A 14843-nucleotide genomic window follows, 5' to 3' on the forward strand; every position below is an offset into this window, starting at 1 on the left:
TAGGTGAGTTAGAATAGCAAGTTTCTTGCGTATTTGTTGAAAATGTCTGGAATGTGGCTGCAGGCCTGAGCTCAACTCCTAGTTTTGATGTTTGTGCCCATGTCTTGCAAAATAAGGACTTGATACTGATAAAATCCACCAGATTTTCTGAGAAGTATGTGGGGTTTTTTTTGATAGAGAAGGTATTTTAATTTTAACCCAGCTGATTTATTGGAAATTTGTTTTAAGATCAAGAGATAACCCAGGAAAAACTTATTTCTAACCCAGCTGAAGTGGAATCTTTTCTGATGTGATTGGTCACTCTTCATCTCTTGTTGTATAGAAATTAATTTTGACTTTTTAGTTTTGTCAGCTGTATTTGTTATGACAGCTATTCCAATGAAATGTCTTCTGTTTCATACAGTTTGGTGGACTGACCTACCCAGAATATGGGTAGGTTTTGCTTTCTCACCTCCCCAAGAAACCACTGCTGGTTTTGTACTGATTGGTGGTCTGTTAGTGCTCTGCTTTGGTCTTCCTGGAAATTTCAGACTTTATCCTCCATAGTTCATCGCCTTCAAAAGCCTAAATGCTGCAAATCTTGCAGCTTCTACTTAGCAAAAATGTTAAGAACACTATACAAAGGTAATCAATCAGTTCTGTTTTACAGATAAGTGGAAAACTTCCATGTTCAGACAGGATCACAGAAGTGTCCAACTGGTTGAATCTCTGCTCCCTAGGGAAAATACAGTTTGGGGCCGAGGAAGGTTTAATGCAGGGTTACTCAAGGTCTTACATACTTATAAGAGGTCACCGTGGTGATATGTTGCTTCTCTCAAGTACCGTATAGGAACCTTTAGGACCACAGGAGGGGAGTAAATAGTTGGTAGTATTGACACTTTTGAGGTGAAATTAAGTAGAAGCAGGGAAGCAACTGATACATGTCTGTCTTGGTTAATCAGTTGTAGTTATTTAGGTTTTTAAACGTTAACTGTAAATCATGTGGGGTGTGGGGGGGGGGTGCTTTTGAAAGTGACCTTTAGAAATGTGTTATAGCAGCTTTGAATTTATGATGGGACCAGAGCTCGTGTTTTGAAATCCCATGGCAGGAAGAGTGTGTTTGAATTCTCTAATGTTGTTATAAAAGAATGCATATCTCTTGATATTGGTCATTAAAATATTTGGCTTATTGTGGAGAAAAAAGAGACAATGCAATGTAAGTTGAATAAATAGAATGTGACAAAGGGTAAAGATGGTCAGTGAATAGATACAGCAAGAGCAGGGGCTGCATCATTTGTTGTGCTTAGCATCAGCCAGAACCTTGAGGTGGAGTTTTCTCCTGATTTTTATCTAGTGGGAGATTTAAAATACACCCAGACCTCCCAGTCTTACAGTCTACTTTTTTAATTAAATGCAAAAAATAAGCTACACTCTCATAATTTTAAATGGGGAAATTTAGATTTATTTGGAAAAGCATTTGAATGCATCTACCCCTTTACTGCTATATTTTGGCAGAAAATACCTGCCCTCCAGCTCCTTTCAACTCATCAGCAGTAAATGTTGAAATAAACCCCACACAGTTTTTGTTTGGTTGGTTTGGATTTTTTTAATTTGATCCCTGATAAAACCCTTTCTTTGAATCACCTTTGAGGCTTGGCGTCAGGTCTGTTCCTGGGCCCTTTCTGTATTGCCCAGGTTCCTTGCTTGCTGTCATTTTCCTGCCTGCTCCATCTTGCATTCCAGGCAGTTCTGCCGAGCTGAACAGAAAGGGAAAGTAGTCTTCCCCTCTGTCTTCCTCTCCAGGAAGACCCAGACTGCAGCAGACTCAGAATCAGGTAAACATTCCATTACATTCTTCTCTCTGCCTTTAACTGGTGCAGCTCTTTTAACAGAACATAACAGCAGTTACACAGTAAACTGAAAGAGGTTAAGCATTTCTGCTATGTCTTGTATGTTCCTAGTGAAAAGAATTTCATAGTATGCAGGAATTTGTGCATATACATCACCATATGGATTAGGCTGAAAGAAGAACATGGTAGTGTGTGGTTTTTAGGGTGCTGCAGGTAAGTAGCGTGTTAGGTTGAGGCAGTGCCCTAGTAGAAGCATAACAGCATCTGCACATCTCTTTTTAAGGCACTGCAGCTGAACAGCAGAAGTCTGTTGTATGGTCTGAGGATATTGCGTCCACTTCCCACTCTCTTGCTAGAGAAAGAGCCTTTTGCATCTTTTGGGTAGAGTGCTATTGTGAAGAAAGAGTGCCTGAGGACAAGCAGGGTGGACTGTCTGCAGTCAGAGAAGAAAACTGGGTTCCTTTGTTCTAAACTGCTCCCAGTTACTTAGGGAGAAGGATTTAATCTCTCAGACAATCTGGGTGTTCTTTTTTTGTCTTAAGATATGATGTGGGTAATTACAGGAAAAATTATCTAATTTCTTCTTACTTTTACGTTAGGTGAAGTCCCAGACAGAGATGAGGAAGACTCCAGTGTCTGAGGCAAGGAAAACACCTGTAACTCAGACTCCAAGTCAGGCCAGCAGTTCTCAGTTCATCCCCATTCATCACCCAGGAGCCTTTCCTCCCCTTCCTAGCCGGCCAGGTAATTTGCATCATTTGGTTGAAATGTGGTTACTGTTGACTGCAAAGAAAGTATGCAATAGTGGTTGTTACAGCCTGTGAAGGTAGGAGCTGTTTTAATGAATATCATTCTCTTGTTGAGAATCTTGCAAAGGAGTAAAGAAGGGGCATAGTAGAACTGAAACAAGATAAATAAGATTCCTATGCTTTGGAATCAAGGTCTGTCATAAAATCTGCTGTCATCTTCTTGGTTAGTGGGTGCGAGATCAAGGAACTTCATAGTAGGCTGTCTCTGTAGTTAGTCAAAACATGACAGTCTTTTGGTAGTTCAGGAGGAAGTATTCTCTGTGCATAGGACTCCATTACAAAAGACCAATCACACTGCTTTCTTCTTTAAAGCTCAGTTTCTTTTGTAGTGTTGCTCATGTTTTAGGCTGTAATTTGTGTGGTGGTCTTTGCTGTTGTTGCTGCATTGTGTGTTCCCATTTTCTTGTGAAATGTTCCTGTCATACCTTGTTGTCCATGTTTGTTCATTAAATAGCTGGAGGCTGTATCTTCCCTGCAGCTGTATGTCTAGTGCTCAATAAAAGACAGAGAGACATCTTCCCTGTCCCAGTGTCAGCATAAAATATGGCCTGTGGGATGCAGAATTAAAGCTTGCCTTCTAAACCTGGCTTTTCAGTGTGAACTTCAGGAAAGAAATTGATCTTGTGGATATGAGGATTTGTTTACTTACCATCTCTCTCTATCTAAATTAATCCAGGGACTGGTGATCCTTTGGGAGGAGGCAGTAGACTTATTGATTGCTTCTGTCCATTGTTCCAAAGTTAGTCCCTGAAAATGTGTATGTTTCAGGGGGAAGAAACTTCAGGGGGTAAAGCATCAAAACCCCAGAATGGTGAAGGAAAAAGGTAGTGGGGGAATTAAAATCAGGGAGATTAAGGTGTGTGTGAAGAGAAACATGACTTTCCCAGTTACTGCCCTGGCTGACTGTTATCAGTGCTTGGAATATTGCAAGAAAACTCAAGAATGGATTCTGAATTCATCTATGATCACAGCCATACATGTGCAAAGATGAGTAAGGACATTATAGTGCAAGTATGTAGACTGGTGTTTCTTGTCCTTGTGGTCAAAATGAGCAAAATAGGAAGAAAAAAAAAACTCACAAAATGACTTCTGGAGGGAACGATCTGCTCTGTTGTATTATGATTAAAGATGTGTTTTTATCTTTTTCAGGGTTTCCACCCCCAACCTATGTTGTCCCTCCTCCTGTGGCTTTCTCCATGAGCACAGGGTACACCTTCCCAGGTGGTGTTTCTGTCCCAGGAACCTTCCTTCAGCCCACAGCTCACTCGCCTGCAGGAAACCAGGTGCAAGGTGGGAAACAGTCCCACATTCCTTACAGCCAGCAACGGCCCTCTGGACCAGGGCCAATGACCCAGGGACCTCAGCAAACACCACCTCCTTCCCAGCAGCCCCTTTCATCTTTACCAGCTCAGGCAACAGCACAGTCCGCAAGCCAGTTACAGGTCCAAGCTCTGGCCCAGCAACAGTCCCCTACAAAAGCTGTGCAGGGTCTGGGGAAGAGCCCACCACACCACTCCGGATTCCAGCAGGTAAACTTGATTAGTACAGAGAGCTAAGCTTCATTTAAAAATAAATAGCAACATTCAAGGCTTAAGTTCCTGCATTACCTTTTCAAAACTGTCATTAAAGACCTTGGTGTGGGATTTTGATCTGTGAACTTCTGGGCAAATCTGTAGAAGAGCTGAAGTTTAGTGGGTGTGAACATACGATCCTGTAACTGAGAGGGGAGGTATTTCTGGAATGGGCAGGTGGTCATCCTTTCCCCTTTTATTTTTATATTCTCTCCCCTGGTTATTTCCCGTAGTAGTAGTAGTAGTAGTGTATTGTACTGTAGTTATTAAACTATTCTTATCTCAACCAGTGGATTTTACATTCCTTTGATTCTCCTCTCCATTCCTCCCAGGGGTGAGCAAGTAGCTGTGTGGTGCTGAGTTATTGTCTGGGTTTAAACCATGACACATAGCAAATCAGAACATGGAATGTTTATCACAAGTGAGCCAGACTGACAGTTTGAATGGAGTTAGGTATTCAGTTAACATTAATTGTTCCTACCTGCTGGTGAAATCATATGTTTCTGCCTCAGTATCCACAGACGGACTCATCCAAGCAGCTCTGGAACCCGTCTCAAGTCCAAGGCTCACTGGGAAAGATCATGCCTGTAAAGCAGTCCTATTACCTGCAGGCCCAGGACCCTCTAAAATTATTTGAACAGTCATTACAGCCTCCTGTGATGCAACAGCAACCTCTGGAGAAAAAAATGAAGCCTTTCCCAATGGAGCCATATAACCAGAATCCCTCAGAAGTCAAGGTGCCAGAATATTACTGGGACTCCTCCTATGGCATGGCTGACAATAGGGTGATGGCACAGCAGTCTAACATAGACTGCAGGGGAAAACGGCAAGGAGTCTTCCGCCCAGAGCAGGATGCTCTCTCCAGGATGACCTTTGAGGTAAAGATCTATGCTATAAATGGTGAAAACCAATGAGGTGCTAATATTCGTGACAACTCTAGGAGTTTCCCTGTTTCAAGACTGTTCTGTAGTCCCAAGTAAGGTCTTTATTTAGTAGGGATCTGGGTATCAGTAAATGGGATTCCAGCAATCAGTGACAAATTCTCCTTTATTGGTTGGCTGTGTGGGGGATCTGGCTCTTGAAGATTTGGTTTCAGGTAAGTGTAAGTCTTGTTCAGTTTAAATGTGACATTGATCTCTGCACTGTGTCTGTCAGGTAGAGAAACATGGCAGCTCATAGTTTTTGGGGAAAATTCTTGTCTGGCAACTGATGGAAACAATAAAAGCCATCCAAATAATCGTAGTTGAATTACTACCCTTTAGGTGAACTCTTGCCACCCATATAGTATCTTAAGTGTGTTGAATGACTGAGGCTGCAATAGGGAGATAAAAGCTGGAAACTGGAGATGGCAGGAGCAGTCTTGTGTTGGATTACTTTTTTTTTTCCCTCCTGCAAATTCCACCATGCAGTGAGAAGAGCTAAATGACTTCCTTAGCTCTTGGTTGTGCTTAATGTAATACTTTGTTTCTATTCATGCAGTTGTGCTTCATATTGCTGTTTTATAAAACCTGAAATCATTGTTATTTATTAACAGTCCTGGAGTTGTCTGTGAGTGCTTTTGGTGATATTTTTAAGGAAATTTAAACAGAGGTCTCTTTAAACCTTTGGTCAGATGTGCCTCTGTAAATGCACTCCAGGTTTTCAGAAGGTCAGTTGAGATCACTTGGCTTATCCTTCAGAGAGAAAAGCAAGACAATATACAGGAGTCTGCCTCTACCCTGATGTCAGGTTGTGTTTTTTTAGATGGAAACAGGGTCAAAGCCTTGTTCTCATCCCTAAAAGGGAAACCTTGCCTTGGTGGAAGCACAGTGCAGTACAAAAAGAAGCTGCACCCGTGATGCTTGTGTAAACATCCCTCACAAAAGCCAACATGTGGAGTTTGACCAGGACTTTGCAGGAAATTTTTGGCTCAGATGTCTGGTCAGCTGTGCATTGGCGTAGCCGCCATTAGTAGCGAAAATAAGTCTCATGGGATTTGAACTCCACAAATAGATAAGGGAAGAAGATGCAAATTTAATTGAACTTGAAACCTAAATTACTCGCAGGTTAGCTATAGAAGAATAATGTCATGATTTCATGTTCCTTGTCCTTGAATGTGAAAACAGGTTCAGTATTCAGCATAGATGTAATAGGAAGCACACGTTCCACTAATTAAAACTAGCTGCCCCCATTTTGATGTTGCAGTGCTCTTCCCAGTATGTGTTGGGCAATGTGGCTAGTTACGTTTTCTGCTCAGTATTTTCTCTGTGTACCTCAGCACACTTCTGCTGCACCACTTTTCACCTCACACTTCTGCATGCTGCCTTCTGCTTTTCTCTTGCTGTTTTCTTTTACCCCACTGTGCCTTAGCTTCCCCTTGCTGTCTCTTGCTGTTCCCCTTTCTGCCTTCTGTTGTCTCACTGTGCTCATTTCTGTCACTAGGACCCCAAGAGCTCCCCTCTGCTTCCTCCGGACCTGTTAAAGAGTCTGGCTGCCTTGGAGGAGGAGGAAGAGCTGATTTTCTCTAATCCTCCTGATCTTTACCCAGCTCTGCTGGGACCTCTCGCCTCTCTTCCTGGACGAAGCCTCTTTGTATGTATTTGATGTAATAATGCTGCTTCTCACTCTTAACTAGCATCTCTTTCTTCTGTGAAATTGTAAGAAATGTGAAATGCCTTTCTCTCTCTCATCTCTCCTGTCCACTTCCCTGCTTCACCCTTGAGCTGTTCTTCATGTGAGAGCTCAGACAAGCTGAAGGCCCACATTATAACTCTTGGGCTGAATCCAGGCCTGATAATTTGTTCAGAAATCAAAAAGTGGTGTTCAGGAGAGACATTGATACAGCATTTAATGCACTTGCTCTTTTGCAGTTGTATGGGCTTAGTAGTAAGGGCAAGGAGGAACACAGATTCAGCTGTGGAAAGCCATCAGAAAGAGCATGGCTTATTGTAATCTGTGTATAAAAACTCCACAAAGGCAGGGGGAAGAGTTCCCTACTAAATGGATAAGAGATGGTAAAAGAGCAAAATGTCTTTGGAAAAAAATTGCAAGCAACTGGCTAAATAATCAGTAACTGTTACGGAAATAGTCCTTTTTGACAGACTGAAAGATTTTATTTTTCCCTACATTTATGTATTAAAACCTTCCTGGTTTACTAGCTGCAGTGTCTTAGAGCTGCTGAATTTGTAAATTGCCTCTGAAAATGCAGTGCACCTTTCTGGTATGGCTACAAGCGTGTTCATTAAGTACTACTATTTCAGATTAGTAGTAGTAACAAAGAAAAGTAATTTGCGACTCAATCTCTGATCAAGTCTATTCCTCATGTACATTACACACCATCCCAAAGAGCCAGTAGCAAAATAGACACCCATTTCTTTCTCGTTAGATACCTCCGCTAAGAAACTAATAGCTGCTTCTTTAGCAGCTTCCTCTAAATCTCCTACTGTTGCTGTCTGCTGACAAATGGAAGGAAATTCTCTGTGCAAGCTGTGTGCATATGCAGAATGTGAATTTTGTCTGCCTTTTAAAATGTGCTTTCAAAGAAATGAGTTGTCACTTTGAAAATCAAGTTGGGAGCTGCTTGCGAAGAAAATGAGGCTATTTATCTTAAGTTTACAGGATAAAAGCAAAGATATTCCAGGTACTGAGACCATGTTAAAGAGAAGGGGACACTAATTCAGGTTTCCTCGGGTTTTTTTGAACAATAAATTTAAAAACATCTGACATGCCTGAGCTGGTATGAGTGCAAGAGGGATTTTATTTGGAACAAGACTACACCTTTCCTTCTGGGTCGCACACAGTTTTACTTACTGATGGCTTCACTATTTCTATGTCTTGGTGATCCTGATGCTAAATTTGGTGATGTTAATTGCCCACCAGCTTAGCTTTATAATTTTTCTTTGGTTTCTGTGTCAATGAAGACTGATCCTATTTCTTCCCTAAATAGGCTTGTTTCACAGACACTATTTTCCACTGCTTGATTATAGTAAGAATTGAAGCAAATACTGAGAAATACAATGCTGGAAATAACAGCTATATGGGAGGGGGTGGCCATAGATGGTGGAAAATCATCAGGTCACACAGTCCGTAGTATCTTACCACAAAAGCCAGGGGAGTTTTGGAACCTCTGTTTTAAGCACTGGGTTTTTTTTGGGGGGGTGGGTTTGGTTTGGTGGGATGTTGTTTTTTTGGTTTTTTTTTTTTTTAATTCGGTCATTTATGATGAAAATGAGAGAGCATTAAATGAAACTTGGACTCTATAACCCAATTTAAAAAATCACAGCACTTGGCTGCTCTTGCTGTAAGAATGTCTGTACAGCAGGGATGTTCTCAAAACTGAAAAATATTCTGTCAGCAGCAGCATGCAAGAGCCTGATCTTGTTTGAAGGAGTCCTCTGATAATTGGTCTTGTGTGTACAATGATCTTTCTTTCAGGAATCTCCCCCCTAGATGTGTCAGAGTGTTATGCTTTGGCTTTGAAAAGCTGTTCTGGCTGTGGGGTTTGCCCAAGACTCAGCTGTTGATTTTTGGGTATTAATTACAGGTAGTAGGGAAACTTTCTGCATTTGTTAGTCTCGTTCTCCTTATTCTCCAAGGCGCTGGATCAAAAAAACAAGGTTTTAAAAGTGTCCAAAACCACCTTGGCAGTTTCTGATAGCATACTTTTCTCCTCACTACGCTGAACAATAACTGCTTTTCTTCCCTTTTTGGTTTATAAAGAAGTCTCTGCTGGAAAAACCATCAGAACTGATGTCTCAGTCATCGTCTTTCCTGTCCCTGAGTGGCTTTTCCCTTAATCAGGTGAGGACCAGAGTCTGCACCACTTTGCTCTTTGAGCATGCCATTAAACAAGGTAGCATGGCAGAAATATGGGGATATCCTTTAGTTCAAACCAATAGAAAACATGAAGGAAATCTCTGTGTGTGCCTAATTTCAGTCTGTATCAGTGAAGTTATCTTTGCCTTTTCAATTGTCTTCACAAATTTATTCTAGCTGGCGTTCTGCAGACATACTGTTGTATCTTGCTGAGTTCACAGGCCCCTAGCTCATGGTAGAATCATGGAAGTTGGCTGAAAAGGTGCATCTCAAAGTGTTATGGTGTGTAGGGTTGTTTTTTTTCTTGAGCACTGGATTACCCATTATTTTCCAGAGAACTGAGCAGGGTCTTTTACAATTTTCCTGAGTACTTGGAATTTAAAAGACTTTTGTGAAGGTTTTGCAGTCCAGACAGGAGAAATCTATCCTGATTCAGAATGTGATGGTCTTCATGTTAAATAAAATGGTCAAAGAAGAGGCTGGGGAGTGACAAAGGAGTTAGGAAAATATTTTGATCTGTAATTGATTGTTTCCTTTGTAGAGTCTCAGTGTTTGAAATTAATGCCTAGACTAAATAGTTTTTTTGTTTGTTTGTTCTTTTTTCTTTTCAGGAAAGATACCCAAATAACAGCATGTTCAATGAGGTATATGGGAAAAACATGAATACCAGCACAAAAACAGAAGTCACCCCTTCAGTTGCTCATCAGGAGACTTCACTATATTCTCTCTTTGAAGGGACACCGTGGTCTCCATCCCTTCCAGCCAGCTCAGGTAATCCTGGTATGGTTTTTGTTGTGTCTAGTGATTTAAGAGGATTTGAATTAATTCTGAACATAATGCAAGTTGAATGTAACTGGACATTAAAAATAAACTTGCTTGACTAGGTGTCTGAAGGTTTCTGGTTGTCTTTATCCTCAGAAATATGAGGGGATTCTGTAATCAATGTAGCATAAGAACCTGGGGTTTAATTAAAGTAATTAAGCAGGATAGAAGATCCTGAAATCTCTTTAACTTACATTCCTGACAAGCATTTGGGAGTGGGACTTCAAACATTAGCATACGTTCAGTGTTGCTTCTTTGGAAAAAGCAGGAAGAACTGAATTTCGTAATGTAGATATTTGATAGAGAAAGAAACTATATGACCGAAAAATGTGAAGGAAAATATTACTAGGCTTTTTGTGTGGCTTGTTTTATTGTTCTTTTTTTATTAAGCCACCTATAAAGCAAACCAGCTTTTTCCTTAGTAACTATCTTAGAAGCATATAATATTTTAAAAGTTTTGTTGGGATTTTATTCTCATTAAAAATCCAGGCGAGTGTGAGACAGGAATTAAGTTGAATCTAAGAAATGAATGGATTTTAAATAACATCTGCACTGAATGAGATTTTTGGTTGCACTGAGACTAAGCAGAAATAACTGTTGTGGGTGAAATGGAAGGAATTTCAAAGTGCTTTTATTCTAGAAGGATTTATGGCTCACATGGCTTCAGCTTTCTCTCCCTTCACTTCTTCATTAAGGACCACATAGTATCCTGCCATCCTGCTATGCTGTGTTGCTTCAGGCATCATTCTCTTGTGCCTGCAGATAGGCTTTTTCATGCTTGCTCTCACTTTTTCTCAGTATTGTGTTCTGGTCTAAATTGACTTAAAATGCATACAAGATTAGAGCATTCACAGACTTTGGAGTTCAAATTTTAAATTTGTAAACTCCTCAAGGTCTAATGGAAATTTTTTTGGTGTTTTTTTTTTTGTTTGTTTTGTTTTTTTTTGGCTTGTCAAGCTTAGAATGAGAATTTTTTTTGTTTAAGAAAAGTTTTTCAAGAAATATTAGGAAAACTCACTTTGGCTAGCCACCCCTCTTGAGGTTTCCTGGTTTTTGTTTTTCTGGTAAGCACATATATGTATTAAACGCATTCATTCTGTTCTTGTCAATGCACAAAAATTTTCACTTAAAACCTAGGAATTTGCATTGCACTTGTGTGATGGAGGGAACCTCCATTGTTGACCTCCCACATTGAAGAAATCTGGGCCATGGCAGCATTTGCAGCAGCAGCACTAAAAAAAGTCAAATGGGAGGTTCCTGCTGTTTATGTTGACCTTTTTCCTCTTGCCTTGTCATCACTAGATCATTCGACGCCAGCCAGCCAGTCTCCTCACTCCTCCAACCCCAGCAGCTTGCCAAGCTCCCCTCCAACCCATAACCACAATTCTGTTCCCTTCTCCAACTTCGGACCTATTGGGACTCCAGACAACAGAGACAGGAGGGTTGCAGACCGCTGGAAGACAGATAAGCCAGGCAAGTGCTGGGTTCCAGGCTCACGCAAAGCTGGCCTGTGGTGTTCGCTTTGCAGTGATTTTGCTACGTTCAGTTGAACTTATCTTTCTACCATTTTAGCAATGGGAGGGTTTGGCCTGGACTACCTTCCAGCAACATCATCATCTTCGGAAAGCAGCTGGCACCAGACCAGCACTCCCAGTGGCACCTGGGCAGCCCAAGGCCCTCCTGCTATGGAGGACTCCTCAACTGTGCTTATGGAGAGCCTGAAGGTACGCTTGACTGAAGCTATGCTTAGGAATGGGTGTTTGTTTTTCCTGCAGATTCATTTATGCAGGCAATGTGGGAGGTGTGACCAGTGCTGGAAGATGTCATGGTTTTCCAGTCCTTGCTGGTTTAGAGTATTTTGTGGAACAAGACCAGGCTACCAAACCAGAAGAAATTATAAAATTTGCTTTGACTATTCTAAAATGAGTAATGGTTAACATGGGATGATTTTTATGGTAGTGAGGATTATGGAGGATGATAAGCTTCTTCCATGGAGCCTCCTTTTGGAACGCCTTCTTTGAAGTCTACACAACTTTTATGATAAGCCATGTACAAATGATAAAGAGGGAGAATAGAAAAAATTGTCTCCGCTTTCTCTTCCATAAGAGGGGAGGGGCTGTCTAATGCAAGGAGGTGCTATTGTTGGCTGTTTGTTTTTAGTCCATCTGGTCCAGTTCCATGATGCACCCTGGACCCTCGGCTCTGGAGCAGCTGTTAATGCAGCAGAAACAGAAGCAGCAACGTGGACAAGGCACCATGAACCCGCCGCATTGAAACCAAGGTGGCAACCCTTGCAAACGAAGGCTCCATAAACCATGGCATGTTGGGTTTGCAGTACTGGCCCACACAGTCCTGTGCAGGTGGCAGCCCTCTCTTCTGGTCCTTGCTGTCAGGAGGGCGTAAGTGCTCCACCAACCCACTGAGTGTGCACAAAACGTCTGCAGTGCAAGAAAACAACATCAGGAACTCTCCCATCCCTGGGCCCTCTGGAGGGAGAGAGGAACTGCTGTTTGTCTCACTCAGTAACCCGATATCACCGCCTCTCACCTTCTCCATTGTGCATGTCCCCAGCCACATGGGAAGTAAAAGCTGAGAATGAAGGGCAGATGGGAGAAGCCAATGAGAACTTCTCAATCCTTCTCCTCTCTTTGGGGAGATAAAATACGAATCCATTAATGATAGCTTTGCTGACTGAGAATGTAGTTGAAATTACTGCTAAACATCTTTTATTACTATCTCAGTAGTAAGATCACACTGAATTCTTCTGTACACAGACGTGCTTCATAGTCAGTGTGTAGCAATGAAAGCCCCAATTGCTGCTCTGGTCAGAGATGGTTGGTGGCGCGGGGAGCACTATCTCCTGGGCTAGCAAAGGAGTTTCATGAAGGAGAGTCTGGCACTTGACACCACTTTACCTTCACCTAAAGGCTTTGGCCAGCCCATGGGTGGGTTAGAAACTCCAGCATGAAATGCCCTCTTCTCAGTAGGTGTTTGAGCTATAATTGGTGATGTGGGGCATTGCAGCACTCTGCTGGACAAGCAAGTTAACTACTATGGGGTTTTGAATTAGTGTTTGATTCCTGTACATTTTACTGTAGCATAGTGGCTAGCCCCACAAAGGGCAGGCTAGTCTGTGCATTCACAGCCTGACTCATTTTAATAGGTAGGTAGAAAGCTTTCAGTGGTTTTTGTTTTGTTTTCTTTCTTTCTCCATCCTCCCATCTTCGCTGGATGCTAGTAGTTTCATTACCAACGTGCAACGTCTTGCAGAAAATAATCAGGGGTCCAGCAGGGCTGGGTAAAGCTGCCAGTCAGCCTGGACAGTGCGGAGTGTATGCACCCCGTAGGCACACATCAGCTCTGCAGAAACCCGTCCCCACCTCCCAGCCACAGCTGCAGCCCCAGACTTTCAGTTCCAGAATGAGATTCAAGGCACCCGTGGACACACGAGTGACCCGCACACAGAAGAAAGTATAGTGCTGTTCATAGACAAAAAGGTGCAGAAGGGAAAGGGAAATGTTCTATTTGCTATTTATTAGAGGGAAGGAAGATTGCAAGCTTTGATAAAGAAAAGGACAGCATTTTTGTTAGGTTTCCCAGGGAAGTTATGGAAACAATGTCCATTTGCTGTGTTTAGCAGTAGGGATTTGTATCGTGATTCAGGATCTCTGAGCTGGAAGTCAACTGCAGAGCAAAGCACATGCAGGAGCTGAAGTGACACTGGAGTCTGGGCAGCCACAGAGAATAAAAAAAGGGAAGATGAAGGAGACACAATACTCCTGCAGGGGTATGAGCAGCTCCCACACGACCTCCACCTGAGCAACATCACTGTTCTTTGTTGCATTTCGAAGTTGTGTTTCCTTTAAAAAGTCTAAAAGTTTCCACCCAGTGGTAATATGAACCAAACCCCTCTACTTCCCTCCAGCCCTTCCAGTTTGTGTATTGAGCTGTGCACCCAAGCAGCTGCGACATTCCGGTGTTTGAACTGTCACTGACACTTGCACCCTAGATGAGCTAACCAGGTTCACCATCTCACTCCAGCAGTGCCAGGGTCCCAGCCACACCGCTCCACTTGTGCATGAGCATCTGGCCTTGGGAATGCATCCGGCTCTTGGCTGGGACACCCCTCCTGCCCTCCAATGCTTGGAGGAGCGAGGGAGAGGGGCCCCTAACAGAAACTGGTTTGTGTCGTAAGCTTTTTTTGTGTTTTTTTTGTCTGTCTGTGCAAGAACTGCAGCTGCTGAAATCAGCTTTGCCTTTAATTAAACCATGTTCTCTCCATGCAGGTCTGTGTGTAGCATTTATTTCCTGTGTAACTTGGTGCAGGCTTTTAAACATGCCACATTTTTCTAGAGAAGTCAAGAAAAGGCTTGAAGTTCTAGTGGGAGGTGGAGGGGACAGATCCTCCTGCTGGTAACCTGCCTGCAAATCAGGGTGTTGGCTGTTTGCAGCCAGTTTTTGAACAGCATACTACCAAATGTGTCAAAACTACAGTGATGATCTGGTTTTGAAATGACAGGCATTCATTGTAACCAGGCAACTCTTCAGAATAAATTCCTTTCAAAATAGCTGTGATATTTAGGGTATTGGGACAGTGGGGTTGTCCAGAACTTGCGTGATAGTATTCCAAGTGGACAAACTGCTGCCCTTGGCACCTTCGAAGCAAGGTTGTGCCACTCCCAAAACTGTGGGTGGCTGGTTCATCTATAGCTTGCGTGTTTTGAGGTACATAATTTTAAAATGCCAGAAGGAGCAGCTGTCAGCAAGAAGGACCAGAAATACTGTGAAAGTAGTGCCATGGGCAGAGAAGGGTAAATCTCTTGGACAGGGAAGAGGGCATCAGCGTTGTGTACGCTTTTATAAAGGGGGCAACTTTGCTGCAGAATGACCTGCTGAGATTCCAGGCAGTGTCTAAGTTACTGTCTCTTCTGACTGCTGCAAAAATGCTTTGAGATACAGCTCCCAAAGGTTTAAAAATGTATATACTTTTATTGGTGGGGGGTTTTAGTCACCAGGTC

At 42.3% G+C, this 14843-nt stretch overlaps 1 protein-coding gene across 4 annotated transcripts in view; it reads left to right on the top strand.

The window, feature by feature from the left end:
- SMG7 (SMG7 nonsense mediated mRNA decay factor) overlaps window positions 1-14843 on the top strand; it is a 66943-nt gene that overhangs the window by 38079 nt on the left and 14021 nt on the right. The window contains exons 15-23 of one of the 4 annotated variants that reach the window (XM_061452084.1): window positions 2429-2573; window positions 3788-4167; window positions 4722-5087; window positions 6631-6780; window positions 8908-8988; window positions 9615-9774; window positions 11128-11298; window positions 11398-11549; window positions 11986-14106. In XM_061452084.1, coding sequence (XP_061308068.1) covers window positions 2429-2573; window positions 3788-4167; window positions 4722-5087; window positions 6631-6780; window positions 8908-8988; window positions 9615-9774; window positions 11128-11298; window positions 11398-11549; window positions 11986-12099 — 1719 coding nt within the window. In that variant the 3' untranslated portion in view covers window positions 12100-14106. Of the gene's footprint in view, window positions 1-2428; window positions 2574-3787; window positions 4168-4721; window positions 5088-6630; window positions 6781-8907; window positions 8989-9614; window positions 9775-11127; window positions 11299-11397; window positions 11550-11985; window positions 14107-14843 lie in introns of those variants that run through there. The other 3 variants (XM_061452083.1, XM_061452086.1, XM_061452085.1) reach the window with 3 other exon arrangements.

The sequence above is a fragment of the Pezoporus flaviventris genome, unplaced genomic scaffold, assembly GCF_033815535.1.
Source record: "Pezoporus flaviventris isolate CSIRO_AGI_PZ_B2104156 unplaced genomic scaffold, CSIRO_AGI_Pfla_v1 ptg000013l, whole genome shotgun sequence".
NCBI classification, from domain to species: domain Eukaryota; kingdom Metazoa; phylum Chordata; class Aves; order Psittaciformes; family Psittacidae; genus Pezoporus; species Pezoporus flaviventris.